We start from the raw sequence: 14,443 nt of genomic DNA on the forward strand, positions 1-14,443 counted from the left end.
TTATCAGCGCAACTGCAAGCGCTGTGCAGTTAAAGCGCATGGACCCCATAGACTATAATGGGGTCCGTGCGCTTTAACTGCACAGCGCTCCTCCTAAACACTCTCCTCCTACTATTCGTGGACTTGTGACTCTCCTTTAGTTGAATAATAGTTTCCCCTGAAAGGAGCATTTTTTCCCATAGACTATAATGGGATTCAATATTCGATCGAGTAGCCGAATATTGAGGCTTTACTCGAAACGAATATTGAATCTCGAATATTTCACTGTTTGCTCATCTCTAGTAGTCAGTGATACATGTAGTCCATGCACTTTATCATTTAAAACTCCACACAAGAAGTATCAGCTCACTAAATTAGGATCTAGTCTGTCTGCCTAGAGCTGGATCTAGTCTATGTGTATAAAGCTGGATGTAGTCTATGTGTGTAGAGCAGGGTCTAAGCTCTAGTCTGTGGTTCCTCTACAAACTATCCTGAATCAGTGGCGTAACTACCGGGGTAGCAGGGGTAGCGGTTACCACAGGGCCCGGGACATTAGGGGCCCAGCAGCAGCCGCTACAGCTGCGTTTTTTTTTTTTTTTTTTTTAATAGGCCGTTACCGTTACTCCAGCCGGTAACTGGCCCTATTTACTTACCGATCCTGGCAGGGGCCGGGAATGGTAAGTGACGCCACGGGCCCCACAAACACTTTTATTATACTCGGGGGTCTTCTCAGACCCCCTAACTTTTTAACTTTTTATTATTTAATAATTTACTTTTGTGTGTTTTTACTTTGTGTTTGTTTAGGTTTTTTTACTATGTATATGTCTCACAAGGGGACTTGAAGCTGAGATCTCAGATTCCCTATGCAATGTACTGCAATACATAGTAAAGAAATCCCTTGAAACCCACAATCTTATCAAGGGGGGTACAAGGGGTGACATGATGGGGCAATCCTACAGTGCATAGTCTACCATAGAAGACTGAGAGTCATGCCCAGGCATCCCTGTATAGGTGGTGTGGTGACATCACTTCATTGCGCTACCTTTTCCCTATCAGCAGGGAGAGAAATCGTCTGATCCATTCATGAGGGGAATGGCGCAGGGTAGAGATGAGCGAGAGTATTCGATCGAATACCTCCCCTGTATAGTTATTGTTGTTAAAAAAAAAAAGCGCCAGGGAAGGTGGGAGGGGCATCGAATGTATACCGCGTGGTATTCGACTGTGTACACCAATAACTATGCAGGGGAGGTATTCGATCGAATACAACTCGATCATCTCTAGTGCAGGATAGTTTATATGTTAATTCTCAGCAACTTTTTTTTTCCTATTTTCCTTCCCCATCTTCCAAAATGCATAACTTTTTTATTTTTCTTTCGACATAACTATATGGGAGCTTATTCTCTATGTAATGAGTTATACATTCATTTGCTTCCATTTTGGGGTACATATAATGTTTTGAGAAACTTTTCTATTATGTTTTTGAGGATACATAAATAACACACAATTCTATCATTAACATGGCAGTTTTGTCCTGCGGGTTATCACGTATACGGCGATACCTTATCTATGTTGGATTTTATTATGTTTTACCACTTTTACAAATAACTATCACCTTTTGTAAATAAATTATTTTCCTGGGGTCACCGTATTCTGATACCTGTAACTTTTTTGCTGTACTGCTGACGGAGATATGTCAGAGCTTTTTATTTGCGGGGCAAGTTGTACTTTTCATTGGTACCAATGTTTGGTATCCATAACTTTCTGATCACTTCTTATTGTAATTTTTTTGGGGATAACAAAGTGACCAAAATACGTTAATTTGCGCACTGCAGTCTATTTTTTGGGGTGTTTACCATACAGAATAATGAATGCTATTTTTGGGTCCTTATACAAGTATGCATGTGGAGACACATAACATGTTTCTTTGTTTATTTATTTTTGTATATATTATAGACTTTTTATTATTTAATCATTTACTTTTGTGTGTTTTTACTATGTGTTTGTTTAGGTTTTTTTTTTACTATGTATATGTCTCACAAGGGGACTTGAAGCTGAGATCTCAGATTCCCTATGCAATGTACTGCGATACATAGTAAAGAAATCCCTTGATCAAGGGAGGTACAAGGGGTGACGTGATGGGGCAATCCTGCCCCCGAACCCCCTGGATGCCATGAATGCTATTGATCACAGCATCCAGGATGTTAATCTGCAGGAGTTTGAGTTTCTCCCAATACAGCAGTTGTGCTCGCGACATTACAGTCGGCTCCCATATTCTTTCTATGTATTTACCTTCACTCTGAATATACTGTATAAAGAGGATTTTAGGGTGATATCAAATGAAATACAAAGAGGCATTAGAAATCTGAAGAAGGTGTCAATAGTTTAAAAAATATAGTAATAAACACGTGTTACACCTGGTGAGAAAAAATACATCCAAAAATCACCATCAGGAAACGGATTAAGAGATAATCGCCTAGCACCCGATTAATACAAGTCCAAACATCAAAAATGTTTTCAGCTCTGTAATAAGTGGCAGCATGGTTTCCCTGTTCGCAGTAGTGGGCCAGCTTGGAAGACGGCTTGGACAGCTTGAGAAGGGAATCCTCCTCATTGCAAAAGATGACATTTTGACTCTCAGATTTGGGCACCTAAACACATGTAAGAAGACAAATTCTTCAGTGGCAGGTAGAGAATCTCCTGAGACCACGGTCTGCTGTCTTATGAGCTAGGTGACATATTGCATTGTTACTTAACACCCGTCATCTGTGTGCCACTGACAACATACATTCTTTGTATATAACATCTTCCTCAGTAAAGAGGACTCCAGTGAGAGGCAGAGTGTCTGTGTCTCTTGGGTGATCCACAGAGTTAGTGTCTGGGTGGCGGCTCGAGAGAAGACAGGCTGGACACAGCTGTGCATCAGCCGCGGTGGAGTGCCGTGTCTGCTGCAGAAGAGGAGCCATATTACCACCCCACTGTCTGCCCTGGCAATGGCTCACACCAGGGCCCACTTACAATTAACTTATCCTATACTATATCCTATATACTTATCCTATACTATATATCCTGTCTTATACTCAAGAGCAGCAGTCAGGGTAAGTACATAGAATGTAGTATGGAGGATATGTCAGCAAAGAAGGTATATAGATTGTAATGTGTGGAGGATATATCAGGAGGGTCACTATACAGAAGTTAATGTGTGAAGGATAAAACAGGAGGGTCAGTATAAAGAATGTAGTATGTGGAGGATATATCAGGAGGGTTGGTGTATAATATGTGCTGCCAGTCAGTATATAGAATGTAAAGTGTAGTATACAGGCTATATCAGGATAGTTGGTATACAGAATCTAGAATAGAGGATACTGTATATCAGGACGATTGGTTTATATTGTAAAATATAGGGTAAATGATATTTCAGGGGTTAAGTATATATAATGTAATGTGAAGGATATAGTGGGGTGGTTAGTATGGAGAATATAGAGGGGTGATAAATGTTTTGCATGGAGGATATATCCATATATAGAATGGAGAACATATCAGGACAATAAGTATATAGCATGTAATGTGGAGGATATATCAGAATGTCAGACACCTATCGCAGACGACATTGCTCCTGGCTTTGAAACTCCTGCTGCAGATTTCATCATTGGCATAATACCTGATAGATGGATATAACAGAAGAGTTAATTTATGATTTATACTTGCAGTCGATATGTCCTGTATACCTGCGGCCATGATGCTTATCAGTATACTGTATATACTGATATAACATTCTTCATACTGTATACTCTACATGACACAGCAGTCATGTTGTCCAGACGGTATGTTCTCAATTTTTCTCTACTACAGGTCTTAACTAGAGATGAGTGAACACCGTTCGATCAAATAGTTATTCGATCGAATATCAGGCCGTTCGAGGTATTCGTTTGCAATCAAATACCACGCGGCATACGCAGTAAAAATTTGTATCCCCTCCCACTTTCCCTGGCGCTTTTTTTGCACAAATAACTGTGTGGAGGGGAGGTGGGACAGGAACTACGACAAAAGAGGCATTAAAAAAAATTGAAAAAACCCATTGGCTGCCGAAAACATGTGACCTCCCATTTATAAGAATAGCCAGCGCACTTTTTGTGTTATTTGCGGTGAGAAATAGGGAGAGAGAGAGATCTGCTGAGGGCTAGATAGCTTCTAGTAGGCAGGGAAAAACTGAAGAACAACAGCTCTTTTCAGAGCTATACTGCAGGGAGAGGAGTCGAGATTTCAACGGGGTGTCTCCCCAAATCAGGGATACGGAGCAATTCAGTCGAGCCAGATACGCTGAACCCAGCTTTGCAGGCAGTGTGTCCCCCCCCCCCCAAACACCTAACAGGGATACAGACCAAATCAGTCCAGCCAGATACGCTGAACCCAGCTTTGCAGGCAGTGTCCCCCCAAACACCTAACAGGGATACAGACCAAATCAGTCCAGCCAGATACACTGAACCCAGCTTTTCTCGGTGTATAGACCATAAAAAGGGCATTAGTATACATCAAAAAAATGCGTAAGGCTAGCGCAAGGGGATGGGGGCGAGGACTGGGGCGTGGAAATGCAGATGTGGAGCAAGGTTGCGCTCAACCAACAGCGTCTACCATGCCTACTGTTCGGCGGCAGCAAGCATTGCGCTTTCCCACAGTCCCTGGCTTGATGGCCACATTAAGTAGGGTGCAGGGTACAAGACTAACCAGGCCCGAGCACCAGGAAGAGGTGTTACAATGGCTACTTTATTTTAACTACTTTATTTTGCGACATACCAATTCTGTATTACATTTCCCTTTATTTAGCAGCATTACAAGGCTTAATCAGATTCTATTTGCAGGTAAAATCTGCTACGTGTGACAGCGCCTATAGAGAGCCAACACCATCTATAAGAGCCCTCCTAATAAACCCTCAGGGCTTGTTCACATTGCGTTTTTGGCCCCCCTTGCCGGGATACGTTGGTAACCAGTCAGAATCAGCTGTCAACTTATCCCTGAACTGGCCATTAAAAAAAGGGGGGGCCTGCAGTTCTCCATGCAGGGATAAGTGGGGAGCTGATTGTGACTGGTTACCAACGTATCCCGGCAAGGGAGGCCAAAAACGCAATGTGAACACTCCTTTAAAGTGAAAGTCCCACCCCCATAGCAGCCTACATCATTATTAATACAAAGCACACATACCTTTAGAGATATTGTGTGCTTTGTAGTTCTCCAGCTAAAAACTTATATATTATATATTATTGCCCCAGTTCCCTCTCCGCAGTGCCGCGTACCCAATGCCCCAACAATCCCCCTCCCCCCCCCCCCCGTCCACCTTCTAACATCTTTCCACTGCCCCCTGTACCCATACCTCCCAACTTTTGAAGAACCAAAAGAGATCCAAAATGTGCGGTGCGCTCTGCGCGCTGTGGCAAATTTAGCCCCACCCTTTTTTATGTTGACTCCACCCATTCTCATTAATTTTTCATGTGCCCGCACACAGTGTAATCCCCCTACAGTCACCCGTAAATTATATGTCCCCCCTCTATCTCTCCCCCAGCTTCATATACACCCTTGATCTGCCCCCAGTTTCATGTCCCCTCCATCTCTGCCCCCAGATTCATGTCCCTCCATCTCTGCCCCCAGATTCATGTCCCCCCATCTCTTCCCCCAGATTCATGTCCCCCATCTCTGCCCCCAGATTCATGTCCCCCATCTCTGCCCCCAGATTCATGTTCCCCCATCTCTGCCCTCAGATTCATGTCCCTCCATCTCTGCCCCCAGATTCATGTCCCCCATCTCTGCCCCCAGATTCCTGTCCCCACATCTCTGCCCCCAGTGTCATGCCGTCCTCTCCATCTCTGCCCCCAGTGTCATGCCGTCCTCTCCTTCATCTGCCTCCAGTTTCACGTTCCACCTCCACATTACACTTACCTTCTCCTCCGCTCCCTCGCAGCTCTCTGCGCGCCTCTCTCGCTGACACATATGCGGCTGAAGCAAGGAGCTGACACAGGTCAGCTCCTCGCTTCGCCACTGCGTGCCTCTCTCGCTGTCACATATGCGGCTGAAGCGAGGAGCTGACCTGTGTCAGCTCCTCGCTTCGCCGCTGCCACCGGCTACTGGCTTGTAGACGCGATCATCACATCCTCTGGACGCAGATCTGAGTTGAAATCGGACACACTACTGCTGCGGGCGCCAGGGGCCGGCACACGGTGGCGGTCCAAAACCGGGCCCCCCCCCATTTTTCACTTTGGCCGGGCCCCTGACGCCAGTAGCAGTAATACTGGCCTATCGGCGGCCCCGGCTGGCGGAAAATACTTCCAGCACATTCTCCACCAGCCAGTCAGCCTCTACCTCAACTCCTCCTCCTACCCAACAGTCTGGTCCTCCTTCCTCACAACATGCCCAATCTTCCCAGCAAAGTAATCCCACCTTTCCCACCTCCCAGGAGCTGTTTGCAGATACATTCACTGTCCCACCATGTCCTGAATCACCGGAGGTAACAGATGAGTTGCTGTGTCCTGATGCCCAAACACTGGAGCATCCGTTATCTCTCGTTGTTGTTGACCAGCAATTGGCCCTCAGTGATGACGAGACACAGTTGCCATCAGGGTAGACTGTTGCCATCGTCATAGACTATAATGGGCTTCGATATTCGATCGAATAGTTGAATATTGAGCGGCTATTCGAAACGAATAATGAATATTTTACTGTTCGCTCATCTCTAGTCTTAACCCCCTTTTTATATGGGTGGACTGCTATTTATAAGTGGGGAAGATTACTTATAAAAGGGAACTATTACTGAAAGGAGGGATATTATTCATAAGAGGGACTATTATTAATAAGGGAATCTACCCTAAAATCAGCACTTCTCCTGAGGGATTCTGGGGATTCTGCAATCTGCCACTCAACTAGCCACAAAGCAGATACAGCCCTGGCTGCAGCTCTAGCTATAAAAACAGAGATATCACCAGTTAAAGAAGCTGGGAATGAGATGTTCAATTTTCGACTGATTGATATATCAGGTTATTTTTATAGCTAACACTACAGTCTTTTTTTCTAGGTGGTATATAACCTGAGATACAGCCATTTGAAGAGACAATTGTACCTTTAGCAAATGCTACAGTTCTATATATTGGAAAAACATATTTATACGGCTTTTCCTTGTCAAAGCTCAATTAGGGAGATGATTTTACAGCCTGTTTTCTACTAAAAGGAAGTTAGATAGGTTAAGTAAGTATACTAGAAAAAAAATTTCACCAAATACCTCCCAACACAAAAGCAAGAGACAAAAAGAAAAATACAATTAAAAATACAGATACTTTAAAGGAATTCTGTCACCAGGAAAATCAGTATCAAACTAAGGACAGTACCTTGTAGAGCAGCTTCTACACTCTCCGAAGATGACTTCCACTTTCATGAAAATCTGGCTTTTATTATTTTATGCAAATTAGCTGAAAAGGGCTTTATGGCGTTTATTCTCCTGCTGGGCAGGGGCGGATCCAGGGCCGGGCGAGTCGGGCAACCGCCCGGGGCCCCGCGGCGCGGCCGGGACCTAACAAAATGGTCCCAGTCGGCATGTCCCGACTCCAACTGAGCTCAGCGTTAAAGCAGGAGCTGAGCTCACAGCTCCTGCTTTAAACGCCTATGTATTCGGCTCATCGGCGGTAGGACGCCGATGAGCCGAATGCATAGGCGTTTAAAGCCAGAGCTGTCACAGCTCAGCTCCTGCTTTAACGCTGAGCTCCGGCCTCCGGCATTTGTAGCCGCGATGTGATGACATCATCACATCGCGGCTACAATATGTGTATGAGAGAGGAGAGAGCTGCGAGGGAACGAGGAATGGTGAGTGTGTGTGTGTGTGAGAACGTGAGAACGGCATGACACTGGGGCAGATGAAGGGGGAGAACGGCATGACACTGGGGCAGATGAAGGGGGAGAACGGCATGACACTGGGGCAGATGAAGAGGGGGAGAGAACAGCATGACACTGGGGCAGATGGAGGGGGGAGAATGGCATGACACTGGGGCAGATGGAGGGGGAAGAACAGCATGACACTGGGGCAGATGGAGGGGGGAGAATGGCATGACACTGGGTCAGATGAAGGGGGGAAGAACAGAATGACACTAGGGCAGATGGAGGGGGGGAGAACAGCATGACACTAGGGCAGATGAAGGGGGGGAATGGCATGACACTGGGGCAGATGAAGGGGGGAGAACGGCATGACACTGGGGCAGATGAAGGGGGGAGAACGGCATGACACTGGGGCAGAGACGGGGGGAAATGAAACTGTGGGCAGATAAAGGGGGAGAATGGCATGAAACTGGGGACAGAGATAGAGGGGGGGACATGAAACTAGGGGTAGATGAAGGGTGTATATGAAAATGGAGGGGAGATATAATTACGGGTGACTGTAGGAGGATTATACTGTGTGGAATCACATGAAAATTGAATGAGAATGGGTGGAGTCAACATAAAAGTGGGCGGGGCCTAATTTGCTGCGGCGCGCTGCCGCACGTTTTGTTCCCTCTTTCTAGTCTTCAACAGTTGGGAAGTACAGGTTAGAAGTGTGAGACCCCCAGTAAGTAGGGCCCCTCCAAAGTCAATTGCCCAGGGCCCCGCAAACCCTGGATCCGCCACTGCTGCTGGGTCTTTGCTCTCCAGTCTAAATATAATCGCTGCTATTTGCAGACAAAGTGGTGGAGTGGTGGTGATGCTTGGCAGCAGTTAGGAGTGGTTATCTAGAGGCAACATGGTGGCTCAGTGGTTAGCACTGCAGCCTTGCAGCGCTGGAGTCCTGGGTTTGAATCTTGCCAGGAACGACATCTGCAAGGAGTTTGTATGTTCGCCCCGTTGCATGGATTTCCTCCCATTCTACAAAGACATACTGATAGGGAAAAAAAATGTATATTGTGATCCCTATGGGGCTCACAATCTACATTTAAAAAAAAAGGAGTGGTTATTTAGAGCTAAAAGTAAATCCCCAACAGGAGAAGAAACACCCATAAAGTCCTTTTCAGCTAATCTGCACAGGAATAAAATCCTGCTTTTGTGAAAATGGAGCTGCAATGCAGAATAAGAAAGGCATGTTTGGAAAGTATAGAAGTCGCCGTACAAAGTACTGTCATTAGTCCAATACTGATCTCCTGCAAACAAACTGCCTTTAATTTAGTCCAAATGTGGTTAAGGATCACAATTTAACATAAAAACAGTTCAATACAATATCACAACATACTAGCAAAACCCTTGACAAGCTGCAATTCATGGCACAACATACTGTATACTGTATAACTCATAGGCATCTTATGGCAAATTATTACAAAACCATGTTGTTTACAAATCTGGTCATATCATTACAGACATACAAGGACATATCCACCCAAATGTGATCTCCATTAACCCTTTCTTATCTTATTACACTCCAGACAGCTGAGTGCGACAATCCTCTGGGCATTAACCCTTCAGATGCCTCAGTCACATTTAAACTGCTCAATGTTGGCAATTGGGCACCACCATGTTCTTTGTCTCTATGACAACCTGCAGACTATCCAAGGTTACCATGCCTGACTTAAGTTGGGTTCACACCTGCGCCAGGTCTCCGCTTTTGGGTTTCCGTCTTCTACTGAGAGAAACTGGACAGGAGACGGAACCCGGCGGTCAGATTTCAAACCCATTCACTTGCAGGACTTTGTGTCCGGTTAAAAAAAAACGGTTTCGCAGCAGAGTGGCACAAGACGCTCAAGGGCGGTCACTTTGCAAACCCATATAGGCTGCTGCAGGAAACCTATAGTAGAAGTGAACAGAGTTTACAATATATTGCAAGACAGATGAATTGCAATGTATTATTATGCTAGTGATCAGGATACATAGGGTTCAAGGCCCTTTGGGGGTTTAAAAATGAAAGTTGTTGAATAAAAAAAAATATATATATATATATATATATATATAATATATTTAAAAAAAATTTACAAAACGATCATCTTCTTTGTTTAAGATGATTAAAATATAATAAATAAATGTTTTGTTTGTTTTTTTTAAACTCGTTTTATTGAAAAAGATGTAACAATGAAACAATACACTCAGGAGTACACATAATCAAAACATACAAAATAAAATACAATGAAAAGGAAAAAAGTCTAAACAAACAAAGATCCACCACACCGCCATCCCGACCCAGGCTAAACCCACCCCGCCTACAAAAGACGGAACAGAGAGTAAAGCAGTCCAGACAAGGGGGAGTACAGCATCATCCGGTGGGTAACCATCTTACTATGTGAAGGCGCCTAGTGCTGAGCGCATCGAGGAGGCAGAGTGTTGGGTATTAGGAGAATCACACCATGCTCCCCACACCTTGGTGAATTTTTGGGGGCAGCCCCTACCTTTATATATAATCTGGTTAAATGGAAGAATAGAATTGACCAGCCTCCGCCATTGAGATACTGATGGGGGGCGCGGGGCCATCCACCGCAGGGCGATGGCCTTCCTGGCATAGAACAGACATTCCCGAAGAAAAATCCGGGTGTGATGCTGCCACAACTCCTCATCCAATACACCAAATAAACAAACTTCAGGGGAAAACGGGACAGGGCGATCGAGGACGTCTATCAGGAGATCAACCACCCCTCTCCAGAAGGTCTGCACAACTGAACAGGTCCACATCATGTGCCAGAAGTCCGCTCGAGGATGCGGACACCGAAGGCAGTTCGGGCCCGGCAATCGACCCATCTTGTAAAGACGGGCAGGGGTCAAGTAGCACTGATGCAAAATGAAAATTTGGATCAGCTTATTGTTAGCTGAGGGCGAAACATACAGGGGAGATTCCAAAATGTCCTGAAACGTCTCATCTGTTAGCTCAGGAATATTGGTGCGCCAGCGGGACAGGGCCGGGGCCTCGATCAGGGACACTTTCGCGTGAATCAGATGCTCGTAAAGGACCGAAATCAGACCTCCTGGGCCCTGAGAGCGTAGCACACCAATCAGTGGATACACAGAAATAGCACTAGGCTGGGTAGGGAATATAGAGGAAAGGGCATGGCGTATTTGGAGGAATCGGAAGAATTGATGGCGGGGAATCTCATGGGATACCTGCAGAGAATCAAATGTGACGAAGACTCCCTGCACATATAAATCCGACAGAAAGGACACCCCATAACGAGACCAGGATTGAGCATCGGGCAACTTGTAAAGGTCGGGTAAGCTAGGATTATCCCACAGGGGGGTCTCCGCAGGTGCGTCAGAATAGGACGATACTGCCCGGGCCTGTTTCCAGACCCGCGCCGCCAAAGCATGTAAGGGTAAGAGCTTGCCTCTGAACAGCTGAGGGTGGTCCAACACCGGCCATAGGATACGCAATTCCAGGTGATGAGCCAAATGCGCCTCAGGGCCTCGTAGAGGCTCCGGGGAAAGCCAAGATTTGAGAAATCGAAGTTGGCTAGCTAAATAGTAGAGGAACAGGTCGGGAAGAGATGCACCACCAAGCTGTTTCGGTCTCTGGAGAGCAGACAATTTCAATTTGGATCTGGAATGGCCCCACACAAAGGATATCATTAGGGAGTCTAGCTGCTTAAAGAATCGGAGAGGCACAAGTACAGCTGAGTGGCTCAACACGTATAAGCACTTGGGCAAGACAATCATTTTAATTAAATTGATCCGACCCGCCACCGACAGAGGCAGCGCAGCCCATGTGTGAAACTTAATTCTAAAATGGGGAAGGAGTGGGAATACATTCAGATCTAGGAACCGTTTATGGTCTCTAGAGAGCACTATGCCAAGGTATTTGCAAGAGGAGACTACTGGCAGCCCACACATCACTCCCCCCTCCACTGCCGCTGAGGCACGACCAATACGCATATAAGAAGATTTGGCCCAGTTAGTGCGCAAACCTGAGTAATTGCCAAATATCTCTATTAGCTCCATGGCACGGGGCAATGATATAGAGGGTTGATTCAAAAAAAGGAGGAGGTCGTCGGCATAAAGCGCGACTCTTTCCTCTCGGGGACCAATAATTATTCCCTGATAAACAGGATCCCTCCGAAGAAGTATGGCCAGGGGCTCTATAGCTAAGGCAAACAGCAGCGGCGAAAGTGGACAGCCCTGTCGCGTGCCTCTACCCAATGAAAAATACGAGGACAGCGAACCATTAATGGATAGCGCTGCTCTGGGAGAGTGATACAAAAGGGATACCCAAGTAATGAAGCCATCACCAAATCCAAATCTACGCAAGGAACCCAAGAGGAAGGGCCATTCGACCGAGTCAAAGGCTTTGGTTGCGTCTAAGGAAGCAATCGCCCAATCCTCAGGAGAGACCGAACCAATCTGGGTCACCACCTGGACGCGCCGGAGATTATCAGATGTGGATTTTCCCGGCATAAATCCAGTTTGGTCCGGATGGATCAAATCAAGGACTACCGTATTAAGCCTATTGGCCAGCATTTTGGCCAAAAGCTTGTAATCAATATTCAACAGGCTAATAGGTCTATATGAGCCGCAATCCAGCGGGTCCTTGTCTGGTTTAAGCAGCAATATAATGGTAGCATCATAAAAGGATGCCGGGAGACTGCGGCCATCAAAGGCGGACTTAAAACATTCCAACAGCACGGGGAGAAGCATATCCCGATACTGGGAATACACCTCTACAGGAATGCCATCTGGGCCCGGAGATTTCCCCGTTGCCATGCCGGACAGCGCCTCCGTCAACTCCTCCAACGTGAAGGGGGAGTCCAAAAAAGCACGCTGTTCAGCAGATAAGGTGGGAAAGGGGATGGAGTCCAGGTAAACAGACAGCTCTTGATCACTAGCCCCAAGTTTGGAGCAATATAACTCACCATAATACTGGTGAAATCTATCACGGATGCCCTGGCTATTAGAAATAATGTCACCCGTGGCTGAACGCACACGGAGAATGGCAGGGGAGGCCGTATTCTGATGCACCAAATGGGCTAGCAAACTACTCGATTGATTACCCAGTTCAAAGAATCTCTGTTTTAGCCACTGGGATCTAGTCTCATCAGTTGGATTGGCAACATAGGCCGCCTCTAAGGAGGTACACTGAGTAGCTAAGCTAGTCTCCAGCTGTGAGGATTCCCTCTTAATGAAAGAAATAGAGGATTTAATACAGCCTCTGAGGTATGCCTTGGTGGTCTCCCAGAGAAGGGGTGGAGGGGCAGCCGGGGAGTTAACCTCCAGGAAAACTTGCAACTGATCGGGTATCCTATCGTTTGGCAAAAACAATTTGAGCCAGAAGGGGTGTATGCGGCTGCTCTGGTGTGTCCTAACAGTGTCCCCATGATTTAACGTAACTAGTAAAGGAGAGTGGTCTGAAACTGCCCTGGGTAAATAAGATGCCGACTGCAGGATAGAACACGTTTTAACATTCCCAAAGGCATAATCAATGCGGGACAGGGCATGTCTATGGGCTGAATGACAGGAGAAGACTCTAGAGTCGGGAGACAGCATCCTCCACAGGTCCCGCCATCCCAACTCCTGGACCAACCTGGCCATGGGAGTGGGACGGGAGGAGGGCGGAGGATCTGAGCCAGTATAAAACCGGTCCAGGGCACCATTCATCACTTTATTAAAGTCACCCAAACAAAGAACCACTGCCCCAGGAAATCTGGACACAAACTGGGCCGCTGTTTGAAGCACAGAAAGATCCGATGCAGGGGGCAAATACACACCCAGTATTACATACAAGGTCGAGTCAATCCATGCTTGAACATACACATATCGCCCCTCAGGATCCCTCTCTACCACACCCGGCTCCCACCTCAGGCTACGGTGCACCAAAACAGACACCCCCCTGGAGAAGGAAGTATGCATGGAGTGAGCCGCCCATTGAACCCATGGTTTCCGCAGCCAACCAGAGTTTTCCGACACCAGGTGGGTCTCCTGGAAACACAAAATATGGGGGTTAATCTGTCGGATTTGGGAAAAGATAGTGGAGCGTTTACGCGGGTTACCCATACCCCTCACATTCCAGGAGAGGATATTAAGGGACGCCATGACAATCTATTACCCAATAAGTACAGGATGGGGACATCAGGACACGAGGACAAGACAGCGTGTGGCAGATCAAAAAGTACATAAGAACATAAACAGAACACAACAGCGCACCCACAGGGGGTGCAACAGATCGAGCAAACAATCTTAGAATACTGGACATACCAGCATTGCGGCTACAAACAACGGGGGAGAAAGTGCACCCAATACCGATGTAGTTCTGGGCACTCTCTCAAGAAAATCAGCGCAGTAAAGCTAGACACAAACATGTAGCAGAGCCGAAAATACAGAGCCATAACAATTGGAGCATCCTAGGCACCTGGACCAAGCAAATCAGCAAAATGGTGAAACGTCCTCCCGTGCAGTGGAATCAAAAGGATACATAACAGATATGTCAAAGAGTTCGATGCAAAATAAGTCCAAAACACAAGGCCATACATACGATCCGGAAGGACCTCTCACCACCAGGACG

The 14,443-nt window shown here is 46.3% G+C and overlaps 1 protein-coding gene across 1 annotated transcript in view; it reads right to left on the reverse strand.

The window, feature by feature from the left end:
- The window catches only part of LOC142217834 (uncharacterized), a 123,968-nt gene that overhangs the window by 83,202 nt on the left and 26,323 nt on the right, over window positions 1-14,443 (reverse strand). Inside the window, exon 19 of the mRNA XM_075286154.1 lies at window positions 10,353-13,860. Coding sequence (XP_075142255.1) covers window positions 10,353-13,860 — 3,508 coding nt within the window. The remainder of the gene's footprint in view (window positions 1-10,352; window positions 13,861-14,443) is intronic.

Source organism: Leptodactylus fuscus, chromosome 9, assembly GCF_031893055.1.
Source record: "Leptodactylus fuscus isolate aLepFus1 chromosome 9, aLepFus1.hap2, whole genome shotgun sequence".
NCBI classification, from domain to species: Eukaryota; Metazoa; Chordata; class Amphibia; order Anura; family Leptodactylidae; genus Leptodactylus; species Leptodactylus fuscus.